General features: G+C 42.3%; 1 protein-coding gene across 1 annotated transcript in view; it reads left to right on the top strand.

The window, feature by feature from the left end:
* The window catches only part of Lztr1 (Leucine zipper like transcription regulator 1), a 93,050-nt gene extending 73,206 nt beyond the window's left edge, over window positions 1-19,844 (top strand). Inside the window, exons 11-16 of the mRNA XM_080283021.1 lie at window positions 8,244-8,375; window positions 9,418-9,562; window positions 11,772-11,950; window positions 13,875-14,024; window positions 17,147-17,281; window positions 18,983-19,844. Coding sequence (XP_080139147.1) covers window positions 8,244-8,375; window positions 9,418-9,562; window positions 11,772-11,950; window positions 13,875-14,024; window positions 17,147-17,281; window positions 18,983-19,123 — 882 coding nt within the window. The 3' untranslated portion in view covers window positions 19,124-19,844. The remainder of the gene's footprint in view (window positions 1-8,243; window positions 8,376-9,417; window positions 9,563-11,771; window positions 11,951-13,874; window positions 14,025-17,146; window positions 17,282-18,982) is intronic.
* The last annotated feature ends 810 nt before the right edge of the window (window positions 19,845-20,654 follow it).

Genomic DNA, 20,654 nt, shown 5'->3' with positions numbered 1-20,654 from the left:
GTATTGCTGTTGAGGCGTTGGGGCTATCAGGCACCCCTGTCAGACTACATGTTGAGGATGTAAGTGAAGTGATCCTCTTGATATCAACAGGAGCATGATCCATGGAATTATTCACCTCATCTTTACTTACCGAAAGAACAACTGTATTAGAGATCTAATCCACTGTTGTTAGCAAGTTATGCTAAGGGTGATGATAGTGATGATGAATAATACAGATATTTTGGCCTGTTTAACCCCTAAAGCGCGGCCGTCGACAGCCGACCCCCCCCCCCCCTCCAGTGTGGTGGGGTTGTATCGCGGTCTGAGTACCTGTAGGAAAATATTTGCCAAAAATCAGAGATTAACCCTAGAACATTATAATTTTTATGGCAGATAGTACTTACATTGAGCTTTCTCCAGAGACAGGTGTTGAGCCTTCTTGGACTACCCAAGGACTTGTGGAAACTTGCAAAGTTGGGTAACAAACTCTTCACTTTCACACCTCCAGCAACCCGGTTTCCCCTCTACCACTGCCTCATTCTGTCACATTAAACTTTATACTACAACGTACAGGTAGTTTGGAATCCGTATTTGTACAATAAGCACTGAAAATAAGGCTAAAATCAACGAAGCGTGTGGTCGACATGCAGCGCGGCGGCAGTCTTCCCGTCACTCAACAAACTTTTCCATTTTCACAGCTAAAAACACGTACTCTACATTATTTTCAATCATATTACTTCCCAAAAGATCACCGCTGCGTGCTTTTTATTCTGCCTTATGCCCGTCACTTTATTCTCGTTCCTGTCGGCCGCTCGCACTGACTCAGAAGAGCTAGAACTCACCATAATGTCACTTTGAAAGCCTGCGGTAAACTGACACTAAACAGGGGCAAACCACGTGAAAAAAAGCTAGTGTGACAACTGGGGAAACAAGCGGTTCCTATTAGCATAAACTGCTTGTGAGAGGAGAGCGCAGAGTTACAGTTCTGAGCAGCCAGAGCGCTGCCATATATCACAGCCAGGCTGGCCGGGCCGTGGTGGGGGGGGGAGGGGGGAAAAACGCGATACTTGGCAACAACGGAGGTCAGTAGTACAAAGGTAAAGTATGCTAATTGTAGCTAAAGGGTGGTGGTACTGATAGACAATACCAGCTGGAACATCCTTGCCTGCGTTTATTCAAAATTAACTCGAATCACAAACGCGACGATCCGCCGTTATGTCCTTTTTGGCGAGCGTCGCAAACGCGACGACCCGCGCTTCAGGGGTTAATCCTATTACCTATAAAAGGAATCTAAATCGATTCCTAAGTCATGTAAATGCCTTCTTATGGTGAGAGCTGTATTGGTTGCACCTATGTTTGTCTGTTTGGTATGCGACCGCAATTTATTCCGATATGTGTTGATTGCTTCAGGCTTATTTTCACAGTGTGTACTAGGGTTTTCGGTCGTTTTTGGTGTTTTATAGTTGCAAGCTAAATTTCTTGAGACCCTTTTTTAAGTGGTCAATATGTGTTTCTTTTTCTTCGTCACTTGATAGTGACTTAATCACTACTTTATTGCCTCTTTTCTTGATTACCCTGTATGGGCCTTCAAATTTAGGTGACAGTTTGTTATTTCTGGTGTGAATGAGGCCATAGACAATATCACTTATGCTGATATTTAATTCTTTTGCCTTCCTATTAAATGATTCTGTCATTTCTTCCTTGGACATTGCTAACTGTTTCTTTACCTTTGTGTGTATTTCTTGAAATTCACATAAGCGAAGTTTAGGATAATCGTCATAATTATATACAGTCACTACTCTTTTTACGATGGGGTTATGTCAGGTCATACCTTAATGTATAACGATTGTATTGTAAATCAGGAGATTGAAACATTATAAAAGGGGGGTTACGTCAACCCAGCTTCCCAAAGTCACCTACCCAAGACTGAAACAAAATTGACAATCCACCTTAATTACTTCCTGTGTCGGTCCAATTTGTCTCCAAGACCAAAACAAACACTATCACACCAATACAGGCAGTGTTACTCACGTACAGTAAATCATTGCAACAACACAAACACAATTGCGCAACGTTGGCCTGGTGCTACATGATATATAGGCCTACAGTAGCACGATGCTTGGCTGAGAGGTGACGATAGCTGGGGGGCACACGTGAACAAGTGGAAAAGACAGGGCTTTGAATGGGTGGCGGGACCGCAACTGAACCAAAACAATGTTCTGCACGCTGGGGCCGCCATCTTGCCTGAGACAAGCGACGGTCACCTTGCGTGTGCCTGGTGCTTTGTACAAAATTTTCCGATGGCAATATCGTTATAATGGGAAGTGAGTTTTACGCCAGGTACCCCTTTTTTGGATAAGGGCTAAGGCGTTGCCCCTGGGTAGAGGACTTTGGTTTGGAGCGTGTAGCATTTTATGACCGGATGCCCTTCCTGATGTCTACCAATGACCCTTGGGTGGATTCGATCATCCGACCCTTCGGTCAGAGCGGAGCGCTCTAAGCCACTGAGCCACGGCTGCTACAAAAATTTATCGTAAATCGGTTTTTGGAGTGGAACTTTTCTATTATCGTTGTAGCGAATTATTGTATACCGAATCAACGTAAAATGAGTAATGACTGTATGGGAATTTGCTCGCCCTCTAACGTCTCATAAGGGAGACGTTTGTCTGACCCGTAATTGATGAAATGAGGTGTATCTCCTATTGATTTATTAATTGCACAGTTAAATGATGCTTCAGCTCTGGGGATCCAGTCATCCCAGTTTGCGTAATTTTCACTGAGAATGTGTCGTAGTACATCTAATATTTTTTTATTCTGCCTTTCCACCAATCCATTGGAAGCTGGATGGTAGGCCAAGATATTAACTTTATATTGTATTGTTTACATATTTCTTTTGTAAAATTTCAGTTAAATTCACCACCATTGTCACTTATTAGCACCTTTGGTTTGGTGAACCTACAGACAACACCATCAGTGAATACCTGTGTGATTGTTTCTGCTGTTTTATCCTTAATTGGAAACAAGATCACAAATCGTGAGAAGTGATCATTTGCAACAAAATGATATTGATTGTGATTGGTAGTTAAGGGTAATTTAAGTAAATTAACTGCGACAGTGTCCCACGGTTGTCTAGGTACAGGATATTGTCCTATAGGTGCAGGGAATAACGTGTAACCTTTATGTTTCACACATGACTCGCATCTGTCTATGTGATTATGTACGTCTTTGTGTGACGTTGGCCAATAATATGACATCCGGGCCTGTCTGACTGCCCTGTCCTTGCCAGGATGCCCTGCATGTGGACTATTGTGTATTACCCTTAAAATGTGAGGTATCATTGCACTGGGAATAACTAACTGCCTATTATTTTTGCTATGATTTGTTTGTCCTGGATTTACCCTATATAAAGCATTGTGAATTGTTCAAGTGGTACCTGTAATGTGGGTAATGGTACATCATCGCCTGACTTGAGATGATATATTACTTTAGACCATACTGGGTCCTGTCTTTGTGCGTGTGAAATTTCTTGATTTGTGGGGATTGTTTTATCATTGTTGGAGAGTGATTCCTGTGGACTTATTGTAGCAACATTGGCTAACGGGTTTCGTGATAAGGCATTGGCAGCTAAGTTTACTTTACCTTTTATGTAGTGAATATTTATATTGTAATTCTGGATTTTACATTTCCATTGTGCTTTCCTCCCAGAGAGGAGTTTTTCTTGGAACATTCCCATGAGAGGCTTGTGGTCTGTGTATAGGTGAATTTCATATCTGTACACGAGGTCACAAAATTTCTGTAGAGCAAATACTACTTCTAGGGCTTCTAAGTCTGTTGTATAGTAATTTTTCTCTGTTCCTTTTATTTGTCAACCATTACATATTTTGTCATCATCCGGGTTTCCTTTCCCACCCTAGGGCAGGGTGAGGAATAGCAACGTCCAGACAGCCCTGGTTTGCCCAATCCAATGGGCCACACTTCCATTCACTCATCATTCAAGCCCCTAGAATCCTGGCTCTATCTAATATGCCAAAAACTTTCACAACATTCTGTAGCTTCACATAAACGCATCCAATAGAGTATACTGTATCTGAACACTGGCACGTTAAAAACGGGTGCCAAATCCCTGATTATGCACTTCTTCTCACAACATTCATCCAGCGAACTGGATCTCTTGTCAGTTCCCTAGCCTTGCCGACTTCCATACCTCTCTTCCTCTCACACTCATCTACGATATCCTCCACCTTCTCCTTGGCCTACTTCGTCTCCTCTCTTCTTCAGATTCGCTCAGATATGCCATTTTCTCCACTCTGTTGTTATCCATTCTCTCCACATGGCCATATCATCTCAGTACACTCTCCTTGATTCAGGTATCCACAGACTTCCTCACCCCGCATCTTTCACGAATCACATTATTTTGTATCCTATCCACTCTCTGTACTCCACATACAATCCTCAGCAGTCCCATGTCCACTGCTCTCACTCTTGACTTTTCATTTTCATGCCTCATCATAGTCTCATCCTTTTTTTTTTTTTTTTTTTTTTTTTTTTTTTTTTAATGTGTCCGACTCTGGGCAAAGGCTTCAGGGCCTATTTCTCGGAGGCAGTGACCTATCACAAGGCCCAGTAGTCCTCCTACACCTCCACATGTCACCACTTCGGTGCTAACACCCACCATCCATACTGAATACATGCTAGGGCTGTCTCATACAGGATTGGTGTATTGGTATTAGCGGGGATATTTTTACGACATGTCAGCGAGTCATCTGGTAGATCAGGAAAGTCTGCTTTTAGGAAATTCAAATCCTGAAACTGTTCCCTGCCCCAGCCGGGATTCGATCTTGAGTCCATTAGGACCGAAGGCCGCCTCTCTACCGATTCAGCCACCGCCTCCCTCAAATGTTAAAGTTGGCACTGCCACTTCTTCATGTAAACCTTGTGCAGCTGCAGTGCTCAAGCCTCTGTTTCTTATCAGGGCCTTCATAGCACCAGCTACTTTCCTTCCTTGTGACACTCTACTTTCCACTTCTTTTGCACATTTTCCTTCCTTTCTATCACTGTACCCACTTATTTGATCTCTCACCAATTCCAATCTCTCCATTCACTGTAACATCACACTCAGAGTCACCTTCTCTCTCAGTTACCATCACTTTAGTCTTTATTACATTTACTCTCAAGGCACGACACTCAGACGTCATCCAAACTCTGCACTAGTCTACCAAGGTCTTGTCCAGTATTTGCAAGTAGCACTGCATCATCAGCATACAACAAATATGAGATATTCCATCCATTACCATTCGTTACCAATGCCATCCATCTCTTCAGTACTCATGTTTTTACTTCTCTCATCACACCATCCATATATATATATATATTCGTTATCGTTTTCGGTTCGTTTTCATTTTTAAAGGATCCAACATGCTTGCATGTGTCGGCCTTGGTCACCTAATGGCGGCTCTCCACGCTGCACGATCCATTGCAGCCTCCCTGTTCAGCCCCCCAACCCCAAGGCCACACCCAATGACCCTGCCCCATGCCTCCCCCAGCCCACCCCTCACAACCCCACCCCCAACATTAACACCCCTCACCTTCCTCACCCAATTATCATCCCCCATCCTCCCCACATGTCCAAACCACCTCAATCCACCCCTTCCCATCACAACACCAACACACTCCAGTCCTATCCCACCTCTCAACTCCTCCACCGTAAACCCAGCCCCTCCAGGCCCTGGACGCAGTGACGCACCGCACATCCACCCAATCACCGTCACCTCTGTACGTCCAAGCCGGTGAACATCCTCCTCCCTCACTGCCCAGGTCCCACCACCATACAACACTACACTCCCAACACATGCTGCATACAAAGACCTCCCAGCACGTAGGGAGAGCCCTCCCAATGTCAGGAGAGGCAAGAGCTCCCTGAACTTCTTCCAACCACCTCTCACCCCAGCCACAGAGCCAGCTCCAGCCCCACCTCCAGCACACAACACGTCTCCCAAACAACAAAACTTCTCCACACACCCAAGAGGCCCACCAGCAACCTCAATCCCCCCACGCCCGACAACCTCCACCTGCTCACCCCGACACGCTGCGCACACAAAATCAGCACCATCTCGCAGTCTACCTCTGATACCACTAAATCTCTTATGCACCCGTTTATCATACACACCGCACAAGATGGAACCACCTCCCACGCCCCTGTGGCAAACCGCACATGGCCACCCTCCCTCGTCCCCGACAGTACCGCCACCAACCCTAGATATCATCACCTTTGTTTTATCTGGATTCACCCCCAAACCCCCTTGCCCCACACCATCTCTCCACCTCCCAAACCTCTCCCCCGCCTCCCCCCCCCACTCTCCGCAATCAACACCAAACCACCAGCACACAACAACTCCCACGGGAGTCTGTTTCCAAAGTCACGCGAAAGGGCCCCAAGTACCATGATAAACAACATGGGACTCAAGACTGACCCCTGCTGCACACCAACATTCACGGAAAACTCATCACCCAAATCTCCCTCCACCCCCACCCGGGTGTGAGCACCCACACACACGGCCACAACCACCCCAACCAGCCACTCCTCCAAGCCAAGCTTTCTCATTGCCCACTCCACCACCTTTCTAGGGACCCTGTCAAAGGCCTTCTCCAAACCAACAAAAACAAAATAAAGATCCCTTCTCCTACCATATATATACCATATATATATTGACCAACCAAGGGGACATTACACAACCTTGTCGCACGCCCACACTGATTGTGTACCATTCACTTAGATGCCCATTTACCCTTACACATGCCTCACTACAATGATAAAAACTCTTGACGGCACCTAGCAGCTCACCATCTACACCGTACATGCGCAAAACCTTCCACAATTCATCTCTGTCATCTTTGTCATATGTTTTTTCCAGTTCCATAAATGCAATAAACATCCCATACTGTAGTCTTCACAAGCCTTCTCCACTATCTGTCTCACTGCAGATATTTGATCCACACATCCTCTGCCACTCCTAAAGCCACCCTGTTCATCACTCACTGGGACTTTGATATCTCACATACTTTCTCTGTTACAATTTTTCCATATACCTTCTCAACCACACTCAGTAAATTTATGCCATGATAATTCTTGCGCTCAATTCACTCATCCATATTTTTGTACAGGGATACAGTCACAACCTTTTTCCACTCTTCTGGCACAGTTTCATTCATCCATGCCTTCTTACATTATCTCCAACAAGCACTTCATTCTGCTTTCTCCACTACACTTAATCATCTCTGCACACACCTCATCAACCCCAGCTGCTTTCCCATTTTTCAGCCACTTCACAGAGTTTTTCACCTGTGCGAGAGTCATGTTTCCTGGCTCTGCATTCCTTCTCTGCACATCCCCGAAACCAAACCAATCATGTTTACAGTTGCTTTGCTCCCTCTGTTCCCATTCATCAGGCTTTCAGAATATTCTTTCCATGTGGTCCTTACTTCATCCCCATGGGTTAATAATCTACCACTTACATCCTTCACACTTTCACATTTCTTTCTGCTGTCACTTCTACGTTTTCGTACCTCTTTCCGGCATAACTTCCTATTTCCAGAGTAATTTGCATTCATTTCTTCCTAGATCATCGTTTACCTCCTTTTTCCTCTTGACTAGTCTCTTTACATGCTTCTTGCTTTCAGTATACTCAGTTCTTATTAACATATTTATTTGATTTGTTTTTTGTCTTTCCTTCTCTCTCTCTCTCTCTCTCTCTCTCTCTCTCTCTTTTTTTTTTTTTTTTTTTTTTTTTTTTTTTTTTAAGCATCAAGGTACTTGAACTCATCCACCAATTTATCTCTTCATTCACCAGCATATCACTTTGAGAGTTACCAGTTCTTGTTTGGGAAAACAGGTTAGGATGATGATGATGATGATGATGGTGATGATAATGGCATAATGACATAATATGCAAACAGCATTTGTATTATGGTTTTGAATTAATTTGAAGTTGATAATATGCACCACTTGTATTTATCACTAATGCTGTGAATATTATTTTTGGTTAAGCATAGTGGAAGAACATAAGTTCATTCATGCAAGTGGTATGTTGTTCAGAAATTCACAAGAGCTTTATTTTATAGTATAGGATTATATCAGTGATAAAGCATAGAGATGAACAGAATTACCTGGCTCATACATAGCTCTGCAGGATTATTGTGTATATAGTCCAGAAAAAAAATCTTTAAACTCTGGATCAACAAACTCTTATCTAAACACCACCCAACAGTGTCATATGCGTCGACTGGAGCAGCTTTGTGTACAGTACCTTGAGGCCACCATCAACCACCGTAACGTCTTGGTGGCACTCTGTAACGCCGCCAGCCTTAAACTCTTTTTCATTAAGGAGTTCTGTCTTAAGGTACAGCCTACATTGTGGTAAATTGTAGATAAGTGGATGAAAGCATGGATGGGTGTTACAAGGAAGAGGAAAGTTTTGTGAATTTTGGCAGAGTGGATAAAAGGAAGGATAGGTGTCAACAGGAAGAGCATATTTTGGTGAATTTTGGATAAGTGGAATTTAGGATGGATGGGTGTCAACATGTTGAGGACATTTCAGTGAACTTTGGATAAGCGGAAATTAAGATAGGTGGGTGTCAACAGGAAGAAGACATTTTGGTGAATTTTGGGTAAGTGGAAAGTAGGATGGATGGGTGTCACCAGGAAGAGGACAGCTGAGGTTATGAACCACTGCATCTTTATTAAAATCACACCAGATGATCTAACAGTTAGGTTTAAGTAGGGTGGTAACCTGTGGCATGGGACTTACCTCATATGAGCAGGAATTTTTAATGACATATTACAAAGTTTCTCATAGGTGCAGCGTCACACAACTTTTATGACATTAGGCTGTCTGCTATTTCTCATCCCCACCCCCTAGGCTGAACAAAGAAACAAAGGAGCAGTAGTTACTATGAATGAAATTCATTCATTTTCTGATCTATTTACCATGGTTTTAGCAACCAAGGAAGGCTCAGACCTGTCTAGAAAAAATGGTTCTTGATGCTAAAATCAAATGCAAGGCCAACAGTGGTTAAGGGAAATTGAGCAAAACAGATGAATTGATGAAGGATAGAAGTGGATTGAGTTTATGAATGGAGATGGCCAAAACAAGGGTTCTACCCCTTTTTAAGGCTGTCCATGGATGGTTTTTATGCCACAGATGCTAATCAGAATTAAGTTTGACTGATTTGCCTATTCAGTGGAACCAAGAATTTTGAATGATGAGTGAATGTAATGCCTGTATTGCTGGCCACTCTCTTGGTAAGTCTCCTACATTTTTGCTCTTCTGTACCTTTTTCTGGGTCCTACTTATGCCATTTAGTAGTTGGAAATAAAGTTAGGATGATGATAACAATTTCTTTGTTGTATTACAAAAACTCTAAATACTTTGTCCTTGGCAGTTCATTGTGCGAGAGAGCAACTATAACCAGATTGTGATGTCAAAGGAGTTTGAGATGCTGGACAAACCCCTCATGGTAGAGATCATTCGCCGGAAACAGATGCCACAAATGAGGTCACTCCAGGAACCACAATTTGAATCTTCAGGTGAGACTTACTTTGTCATGGTTGTCCAACTGTCCATTCATCATTCAATTTGTTACTGCATTATCAGGAACTGAGGGGCCCAGAGGTAGGCCATCCAGCCTAGACATTTAAGGTGAGCTTGAATAGTTGCTCATTCCTGAGTGGCATGTTATATGAGCAGTACATCCCAGTTACCTCTCAGATATAAACCCTCATGGGCCACATCCTGCTGGAAAGCTTTAATCCAGTAGACCACCGGTTGTCACTATTGGCTATATGGTTACCACCCAACATAGTAAATGGTTTTGATGTGATTTGATAATGTGGTGTAGGATTGATTTTGTGTCAAGTGTGATGGTATAACAATGTTATGAAGTTAATTTTGTCATACTCGTCATGGTTTGGTGATACTGTAATATGTTGTGGAGTTAAATTTTGCATCAAGCTTAGTATAATTTGATATATTTTAGTTAGATGGTGGATGGTTACCATTGGCATTGAAGCTTGGTGTTGCTGGTAGCAACATTGGATTTACACTTCTGCCTGTCAGCAGGAATCTAAACCCTTGTGTAGCAACCCCCAAAAAAGCTGCCTCATCAGCATAGTTGCAGAGTGGTGATCAGGTGAATTAGGCTGACCTTTACAAGTAGAAACCACTTTCTTTCTAAATAAAAGAGGATAACAAGCATAAGCTGCCAGGAATGTGTCGTGCAGCGTTTGAAAAAATGATTCAGATATTGCTGACATAGTGACATTGATTGTCCAGCATGCATAATCAACCACCAGAAAAAATGGCCGTGCATTTTGTCACAGTGCGATGACATCGTTCCCCAACTCCCGGGATGTGTAAGTTAAGATGAGCACCACTTTTGGGTAATCCGGCACTGATGGTATGTGCACAGTCCTTGTATGGATGGTTTCTAGGTTACAAAGAAACTGCATGTTTGATCCATCCATCCATCCATCATCCAGTCCTATGTTGTCCTATGAGAAGCATAGGAACGCAGGGCTAGGCAAGTTGGTCCTGACATTCAAGCTGAGAGTGGCCATCCTCACTCATCCTTGAGTGGCATTTCGTGAACAATAAACCCCAACCATCCCTTGGATATAAGCCTTTGCCATCTCAGTTTGATTGGAGTGCAATAATTACCCACAAAACCACCAGACACCAAAATTTGGTTATATGGTTACCACCCAGCATAGTAAATGGTTTCCTGGTGTACAGGAAACCATTTGGCTTGTCACTCAGTGTAGAGTCACCCACATGCAGAAGGAAGAGGAAAAAATGAAGGAGAGAAAGACAGAAGAGGGAGTGTAAAATCACCTGTAGGCAGAAGGACGAGGAAAGAATGAAGGAAAGAAAGACAGAAGAGGATGGAAGGAAAGAAGGATGGAGGAGAGGAAAGGGCAGACACCCAAGAGCAGCACTACATCGAGTGAGTGGATGGTGAGCACCCCCACCTACCACACATTGAGTAGAAAAAAAAAAAAAGTAGGGTGGACAGACACGATTGGATGGGAAAGGCCAGGTGGTAGAAAGGGCAGAGTAGAATGAAAGGTTGCATTGTTAGTGGGAAAATTTTGAAACTATATTTAGGGAGACAGAAAAAGGTTTGGGTAAGTGGAAAAGTGTGACTGAGAAGGGGTGGGGGAGCAGCTGGGGTAGTAAACCCAGTGAAGATAGACATTTTTGTTTTGATAGTAAGGGCATGGTGAAAGTCTAAATGAAAAGCTTTCCTGACAAAATCATCTGGAACAACAAAGTAAGCATGCACCACCTTAAAATACCTGGCATCTTGCAGTGCAGGTAAAAACTACTGTGCAGGTTTAATTGTTAATACAGTGAATATAGTGTTACATACTCATTGGCATATGATGCTGTTGAGTATGGTATTGAAAGTGTATGTAGGACTTCAGTAGTGTAGTACTTCAGCTATATGAAGAGTATAGAACAAATCTTTTCTTGAAATGTGCAGTGCTTTGTTACCATTTACTAGCTATGGTAGTCATCAAAGTTTAAATGCTGCATTAGCCATGACCAGTGATATACAGGTAGGCGTGTGGTAATATGCAGCAAGATACATTTTTTTTTTTAATAGAAAGATTTACAGTAAATTAGAAGTATATAGCTTAATGCCCTGTATGAAAGTAAGCTGTGTGAAGTTATCTGAATTGGTATGAAAGTCTGACTGTACTAAGAATTATTATGATAAATTTAATATCTGTACAGGCACAACACTGGAAGAGGACATGGAACAGTTCTTGAAGCATGTTGGAGGAGACTTCTGTGACATCACCCTCATGCTAGATGGAACTCCACTCAGAGCTCACAAAGCAGTTTTGGCTGCACGCTGCTCATACTTTGAGGCAATGTTTAGGTCATTCATGCCAGAGAACAGCATTGTACAGGTTAGTCATGGGGGAAGTAATATTTGTATCTTTGTTAGTATTGACAGTTGGAACAGAGATGTGGAGTGAAATATAAGTTTTGGGAACAGCATTGTGGTGGAAAGTTGTACCATGCTTTTAACCTTGGAAATAATAATGTGAAGTGCAAAAATATCTTAGTATTATTGGCTGTAATGTGGTGTAAATTGTGCAGGAACAATAGCATTGTATGCTATCTTCATGCTACATGAAGGATGAGATTTATAAAGCTTACAGCATTTCAGCTTTGAATTTTAAGATGACTGTTTCAGCTTTGAATTTTAAGATGACCGGAGCATTGTCTGCATTGAAAACAGTGAGTAAATTAAGCAGGATCGATACCTGAAGTTGGTAGTAGGTTGTGGCATCCATCATCCACTCACTTGATGTAGTGCCGTCTACTTCTTCCTTCACCTTTATCATTCTTTTTCTTTGTCTGTCCTCCTGTCTTCCTACTTCTCCCATCTTTCCTGTCACTTGTTATTGCCTTCCTTTCCTTCACAGGTGGCTTTACATTGAGCGACAAGCCAAATGGTTTCCTGTAAGCCAAAAAACCATTTACAATGCTGGGTGGTAACCATATAACCAAACCATACATGCTACCTATGTGTCAGCAGGTGGGTTGGTGGAGGGTTAGTGCCCCCTCCCCGTAAAACGAATAACTCAAAGTCAAGTGGCCACCCCTTATGGGATTATGGCGTCTGGCATTAGATAGATAGAAACCTGCAGTATGTGGCGTGAGTGTAATGTTCAAATTCCATTATATCTAATAGTGTATGCAGTATCATGAAATTTCATCTTTATGACTTACCAGTATGACACTAGGAGGTACTATCATGATAGTTAAGTTTGGTTACAAGCTTGGTAGCATTGCCCCAGGGTCATCACTCTTTGGCAGGAATCATTCAACCAAAAGTAAAGAGTCAAAGCCCAAAATGGTAATCACACTTTGTTACTGATTTTATTACACATCTCATTTCTTTTATCCCAGCAGCTTCCAGCAACTGTTGGTAAGTAATTAGCTGGTTTTGCCACTTGATTTAACTTCCAGTTTAATGAAAACATTCTTATGTCATGGTCAGCCGCAATATGGGGAGTCCTTAAGAGGAAGCATACCATCATTTTTTATTATGTATGTCTATGCCCGAAGGAGTTAAGATAGAGAACAGTAATATGAAGTAAAATTTGTACTCTGGTGATAAAATTGGGATCGGTAATGTTTTCCATGTCAGAAATGGCAATTTAAATTGCTAACAAAGTGATTACAAAGTGTACTACGCTTACATTGACATGAGGTATTGGTGGAGTGGATAGAGCTGTAGACTACAGGCCAAAAGAGTGTTAACCCTTGCCAAGCTGCAGACCTCTTGTGAGGCACAATGAAGGTCTACACGGGCCAAGCTGCAGGCCTAATGTGAGGTACAATTCACATTGGCAATCATACGTTCTTCCTACGTGTCAGCAAGTGGGTTGGTGGAGGGTTAGTGCCCCTCCCCATAAAACAAATAACTCAGAGTCAAATGGCCACCCTTTACGGGATTATGACGTCTGGCAATAGATAGATAGATAGAGAATAAAACATAACTCAGGGGATGTTACCTGCCTTTACCAAGAATCAACCAAGTAGGGGATAAAGCTCTTAATGATCTTTCACAAGACCTACTTGTTATAAGAATACCTCCTCCAATACCATTACACCATTCCTAAATGAAACAGTCCATTATGTATTCAGTGTATTAGCACTATACCAGCGATATGTAAAGGTGCGTGATACATTGGTGGACTGCAGGGTCTCAGGGAATGGATTGCCTGGTCTGTGGCCCCCTCAGAAGAAAAAAAGAAATATTAATATCCTTCCTTCTTCCACCACATTACATCATGCACAAAATTTTATTTCTGTTTTCAGATTGCCATTGGAGAAATGATTCCCTCCCACCAATCATTTGATTCTCTGCTGCGATATATTTACTATGGTGATGTAGACATGCCCCCAGAGGACTCTCTGTACCTCTTCTCTGCACCTTACTTTTATGGCTTCACCAATAACAGGCTCCAGGTAAGAAAGATGCCTAGACTGTAGTACATTTGTTTTACCATGATGTAGATCCCTAGTCCCTCTCAGCTCAGGTGATGGCTAAAATGTAGTCAGACTGGAGAATTGTTTGACTAGTTACTAAGAAGACTTATTCATTCTGTACTTCAGAACTAAGGCTCATCAAATTTCGTGCAACCATGATATAGTAACCAAGCTCTGGGAATGATCCATTTCCATCAGGTGAAAACAGACTGATTGTTGTTAAGATATGGCTTTTTTTTTTTTTTTTTTTTTTTTTTAAAGACTTCATCATCCATAGGACATTTACATGTGGTTTATTAATAACACATAGGTGATTGTTTACTGGTAAAGAGAGAAGTCTTGTAGTGAAAGGGATAATGAATTCAGGCAGGTGATTGTTTACTGGTAAAGAGAGAAGTCTTGTAGTGAAAGGGATGATGAATTCAGGCCACTGTATATCTAACCCCTCCCACTTGTGGGGGGGGGGGAGGAGGGAACTCAAGCCTCATAAAATCATCCAGAAATACCAGGAATCAAGTGAAAGAATGCATATTTAAATTCAAGAGGTGAATATCCGTGTTAAGATAGTTAGATTCTGTACATATTGGTTTGAGTCTCTAAGAGGATGGTGGAGGTTCTTCTGTCATTTAACCCCTTCATTGTGGTGCCAGTTTTCCACTATATTCATTGCTATTTACAGATGCTTCTCTTCAGCATATATGGCAAGTAAAATGGGCTACATATCCATTTACTTAACTCTTTAAGCCATCAGAAGTCCTAGATGTACGAGGGGTGATTAGAAAGAAATGACAGTGAGTCCATAAACTTTTATTAGCATGAAGAACTATCAAACTATGACTCACATTCCTTCAAAGTACTCCACTCCAACCTCTATGCAGCGTTCCATTCTCTTTCTCCACTTCATGAAGCAAGCGTGGTACTCTGAAGACGGTATACTTCGGAGTTCTGAATTGACGGTCCGTGCCAAGTCTTGGATGCGATGAAATTGCTTCCCAGCGATGGCAGATTTAATTTTTGGAAACAACCAAAAGTCACAGGGAGCCAGGTCAGGGGAGTAGGGTGGGTGGGGGAGCAGAGTTATACCTTGTTGTTCCAGGTACTGCATAGTGAGGCGAGTTTTGTGGGGTGCAGCATTGTCGTGGTGCAGCAAAAGGCGAGACCGACGGCGGGTTGGTGCGGTGTTGGCCTTGTGTTCCAAGACTTGTGGAAGGACCTGGTCTGTGTAGTATTGGGCTGTGATAGTGGACTTTTCAGGCATCACATCCACGCATATTGGTCCTTGAGAATTGAAAAAGATGGTGAAAAGGCGCTTCCGGCTGCGAAATCCTTCCTTCAAAATCTGAGGTCGAGGGTCTTCATCGCCCAACCACACCATGTTTCACTGCTTGTCACGGGTTGTGAAGAATGAAATCCAACACTCATCTCCAGTAGCAACATCTGAGAACCGTTTTGGACCATTTGGTTCAAATTCAGCAAGCCAGACACGACAAATCCTCACCCGTTCAGCCTTTTGCTCATCAGTCAGCAAATGGGGTATCCATCGACAACACATCTTCCTCAGGTGTAATTGTTCATGCATGATGTCATATGCACTCCCATAACTGATATCAAGCTCCAAGGCTAAGAACCTAAGAGTTACAGTTGGATCCTCGTCAATGATGGACCGTGCACGGACAGTTGTTGCTTCGGTCACGGATGTCCGGGGGCGTCCAGAGCGTTGTTCATCTTTCAATTCAGTTTTTCCTGCTGTGAAAGCACGAATCCAGCGGGAAACAGTTTCCAGGGAAGGAGTAGTGTCTGGATAAACTTGTAATAATTCCCCTCGAATCTCTGTTGCTTTCTTTCCCAGTTTCCACCTCGTAAAAATGTAGAACCTGCAGCCTTCTTTCGAGTAATCCATGTTTCTGGCCAGAGAGCAAAAACAAGAGTGAAGCATTCACTCACAACAATAAAACAAGAAAAGTCAGGCATATGGCGACAAGTTCAAACTCGTAAGGACAGGCAACTCTGCACTCTCCTTGCTCCCCTACCTCCCATCATTCAAGGTTTTCATGTTATAGCACGAACTGTCATTACTTTCTGATCACCCTTCGTACCTCACAGGCAATCTGTTTAACGCTTTCGTCTCTCACTGTATGTTCATTACTATGCAAAGTATCTAGGGCTGGTGGCAGTATTCTCGAAGAAGAGGGAGGGTGACCATGTGTGATTTGCCACAAAGGTGTGGGAAGTAATTCCAACTTGTGCAGTGATTGTGATAAGTGGGTGCATATGAGATGTAGTTATATTATAGGATTGTAGACTGCGAGGTAATGCTGATTTCATGTGTGTAGTACGGGGAGAGCATGTGGAGATTGTCAGGTGTGAAAAGATTGATCTTGCTGGCATGTCTCTGAGTGCATGGAAGAATTTTGTTATTTGGGAGATATGTTATGTGCAGAAGGTGGGGCTGGAGCTAGCTCAGTGGCTAGAGTGAGGTGTGATTGGAAGAAGTTCAGGGGGCTGTTGCCTCTCCTGAAATTGAGAGGGCTCTCCCTCCGTGCTAAGGGATCTTTGTATGCTGCATGTGTTAGGAGTGTAATGCTGTATGGCAATGAGACTTGGACACTAAAAGAAGAGAGTATTCACAGGCTCATACGTACAGAAATGGCAATGATTAGGTGGATGTGCAGTGCATCCCTGAGTGTGAGGCCTGAGGGGTCCAGGTTTATGGTGGAAGAGTTGAGGGGTAGGATGGGACTGGAGTACATTAGTTGAGTGATGAGAAGAGGTAAATTGAGATGGTTTGGATATGTGGAGAGGATGGGGGATGATAATTGGGTGCAGAAAGTGAGAAATGTTAATGTTGGTGGTAGGGTTGCAAGAGGTAGACTGAAAAACACCTGGGGCATGGTCGTTGAATGTAGCCTCAGGGATGAGAGACTGAATAAAGAAGCTGCCAGAGATCGAGCAGCATGGAGAGCCGTCATTAGGTGACCAAGGCCAGTGCATGCAAGCATGTTGGAGCCTTTGAAAATGAATCAAATGAATTACAGTACTTTGTAAATAACCAAAATTAGAAGTATGTTGTCACAGGTTACTAATTAAAATGACTTCTCCAGGCCTTCTGCAAACAAAACCTGGAGATGAATGTGACATTTGAGAATGTGATCCAAATCTTGGAGGCAGCAGATAGAATCCAGGCTACCGACATGAAGAAATATGCCCTCAACCTCATAGTGCACCACTTCCCAAAGGTATGTATTCAGACTTTGGATTCTCTTGTGGCTGCGTTAAGAGGCTTTCACACACGGTTTCCTTAGCCATTTATTTTGCTTATTGCACCTGTTTATTCTATTCATATCTTTGTACAGTAGTATGAGCATGGTTGCATAAATATCATATAAGAGATTATTAATGTGCCCTTAGCAAAAATAAATCAGCAAGAAGATGGTGCTAAGAAACATTTTTGACCAATGGAAATATGGGCCTTTGAGTTAACCATTGTAGGAAAAGGTAGTGGTCAAGTCAGTAGAGGTGACATGCAGTTCCAATGGACCCAGGTTCAAATCCTTGCTGGAGCAGGGAACAGTGTGATGATGTGAATGTCATTAAAGCAGACTTTACTGATCTACCAGGAGACTGACCAACATGTTGTAAATTCACTCCTGTAAATTCCAATACACCAGTCTAATATGAGACAGCTCTAATATGTATTCAGTATGGACAGTGAGAAAGTGGTGACATGTGGAGGAGCATTGTATGTAGGAGGGCTACTGGGTCTCAGGAAATAGGCAGTGAAGCCTATGCACAGAGTTGGACACAGTAATAACACACACACACACACACACGCACACGCACACGCACACACACACACACACACACTTTCCCATTTTAAGTGCGGTACTTAACTCAGTTTCATTTTCTGATGAATTAATACCTGTTTTTTTTACTCAGAGTAGGTGGTTGGGGCTTATTGCTCATGTAACGCCACTCAGGGATGAGTGAGGCTGGTCACTTTCCTCTTAAATGTCAGGACCAATTTGCTTAGCCCCGGGTTCTTACGCTCCTTATGGGGCAACAGAGGATTGGATGATGGTTGGATGGATGACAATAATTATTAACTAAGCTTTTTTAAAGCCAGAATTTGTGTTTTTTGTGTTAAAAACTGCTTATCCATGAAACAGAATTCATTACATCCCTTAAAACTGTTTTACATGATGCATAGTTTTGCCTGTACACATTTGTAGTCTTCAAGTGAAGACAGCCTATAGTTGGATTATTGTTTACATTTTCCTGAGCTTTTGTAAATCCATCCTCCAGTTGGATGTTTTTTTTCAAGTTTTGAGCAAAGCATTGCCATAGTTTGCAATATATATTACATTTTCATTTCATTTCATCATCCAATCCTATGTTGCCTTGTGAGGAGTGTAGGAGCCCGGTGCTAGGCAAGTTGGTCCTGACATTTAGGACGAGAGTGACCAGCCTCACTCATCCCTGAGTGGCATTACGTGATCAGTAAACCCCAACCACTCCTTGGATATAAATCTTCACCGGCTTAGTCCGACTGGAGAGCCGTAATTACCCACTAAACACATGCTAATAATCTGTGTTTGTTATGTTGTGGAAGGAATACATTTAGACAGATCTTTGCCTGCAGGAGGTTTGGAATGGAGGAGAAAAATGGTAAGCTGAAATCATCCAAGTGAGTCTTGATAATGTTTAGGAAAACTCATTTGAGATTGGAGTTCACAGGACCTTACATCTGATGTGACTTTTCCACCCACTTTTATCCCAGACTTTTGTATCCTAGACACATTACCTCACCTAAACTAAATATGATGTATATTTTTTAGAACCCTAGCAACATGAACACTTAGTATGGAAAAATACAGTAGACATCACACTCCCATTATAGATCATTTCAAAGCTGTTATATTTGTATGTTTCATCTGCAGGTGGCACAGCTCCCAAAGATGCGATGTCTGAGTCGTGACCTGCTGCTGGACATCCTGGAGGCCCTGGCTGAAGACATGTCTGACTCTAAGCTCTGCCATGATATGTCCTCCATCAGTCTCAGTACTTCAGACTCGGGATGAACCCATTCATCGGTGTAAGAGTGCAGGAATGTAGTTAAATATTGTTCATGCTAGTAAATGTGTAAGAACCGTAGGTTGACCATCTAGCGTACTATTGAGGTGTGTAGTACGTAGAGTACTTACTAACTGGATGTATGGTCATCCGATGTATGTTATGTTTTGTTGTTTTCCCAGCTTCACATGGCAGTGAGGTTGGTTGACTGAAGCACCAGTTTGCAGCCCTGGCATTTCCCAGAAAGTTTGCCCTGTAGATTGATGCCACAGGAGAGAAAGTGTCAGTGAGGGTTGTTGGTATGTTTTGCAAGAATGTTTTATCTGTCTAATGATAACCAGTATGTGAAGATGTTCCCCTTATTGTCAGTATCCTTGTTGAACCAGAAGTGTGCCATATAGCATACTTGGTAGGGGTAAAGATATTTCATGTAAACACTTGTGGAAATGTGAAACGTCTGACAGTATTGGAATGTAAGAGGTGGAAAAAACTTTTGTAAGAAATGGTTGCACCCCAAAGTATGTCGATATACAAACCAAAATTACAGTTGAAATATAGGTGTGAGAAGCTGGTATGCATCTTGCCTGGTAGCTACTATACAGGATTGAAGCTTATCATTTGATGGTGTGCGGAGATGCCGATGTCAGGTGTATTCCTTTTAACTATGAAATTTTGTTATTCAGATTTAACCAGTTTCATTAGAATTTTTTCTTTATCGAAGCTGAGGATCTAGAAATTTGATCCTTTTCTGCTATGAACAGAATTGATGAACTTAGATAACTACATACTGTAGTTCTGTTCATTTCATTGTTGGCAAGGTTTAAGCTGGTACTGTTGGCTTGTGATGCATGGCTTGCTTTATAACTGAGTGTGTCATGCCAGATATTGTTACAGTGTTAAATGAATTACAGTACTGTGAGATAAATTCTTGAAGTTGTTATGCTACACTGCCATTTGACAGTTATGTTATACTCCATTGAAGACATAAAACTATGATGTTTTAAAATGTTTTGGATCAGTTCATATTACTGTACATACTTTAAAATCCGTCACTATTTTTAAGATTGACCTTGAAATGGCAACTTTATATAAGATATATGAGGCGCCCCCTGCTGAAGTGATGCAAGTGACACCTTGGTCGAAATTTAGTTTTCACTTGCATCAAGTAGTACGATAATAGCTCTATGTGAGATAAGTTTCCCAAAGTGATTCAGTGAAGTGGTGTGGTTATAAGGTCCATAATCCTACACAAAACCATGAATTTTTGGAGGATATGCTGCACGACTTTACTTTCCGATCTGTAGTAAGGCAAGAGCCCGGGAGAGATGCCCAACCAATCAGCACACTAACATCATGGTGCCCGCCAGCCAATGGGAGCACAGCAGGGCCGTCAGTCGTAGCTCCCGCCTTGTATCAACTGGTTTACCTTTTTTTCTTTCTTTCTATCTTTCTTTTTTGTGTGTGGTTTTCTGACCTGTACGGTTCGTTGTGTTAAGCTAGTGTTAAGAAAAGTAATATTATTATGAAAGGAAAGTCATT

This window comes from Coenobita brevimanus, chromosome 95 (assembly GCF_032717465.1).
Source record: "Coenobita brevimanus isolate Jiangsu-jjx chromosome 95, ASM3271746v2, whole genome shotgun sequence".
Classification (NCBI taxonomy): Eukaryota; Metazoa; Arthropoda; class Malacostraca; order Decapoda; family Coenobitidae; genus Coenobita; species Coenobita brevimanus.
Note: the sequence above shows the minus strand (reverse complement) of the source record. Positions and strands in the feature narration are given on the sequence as shown.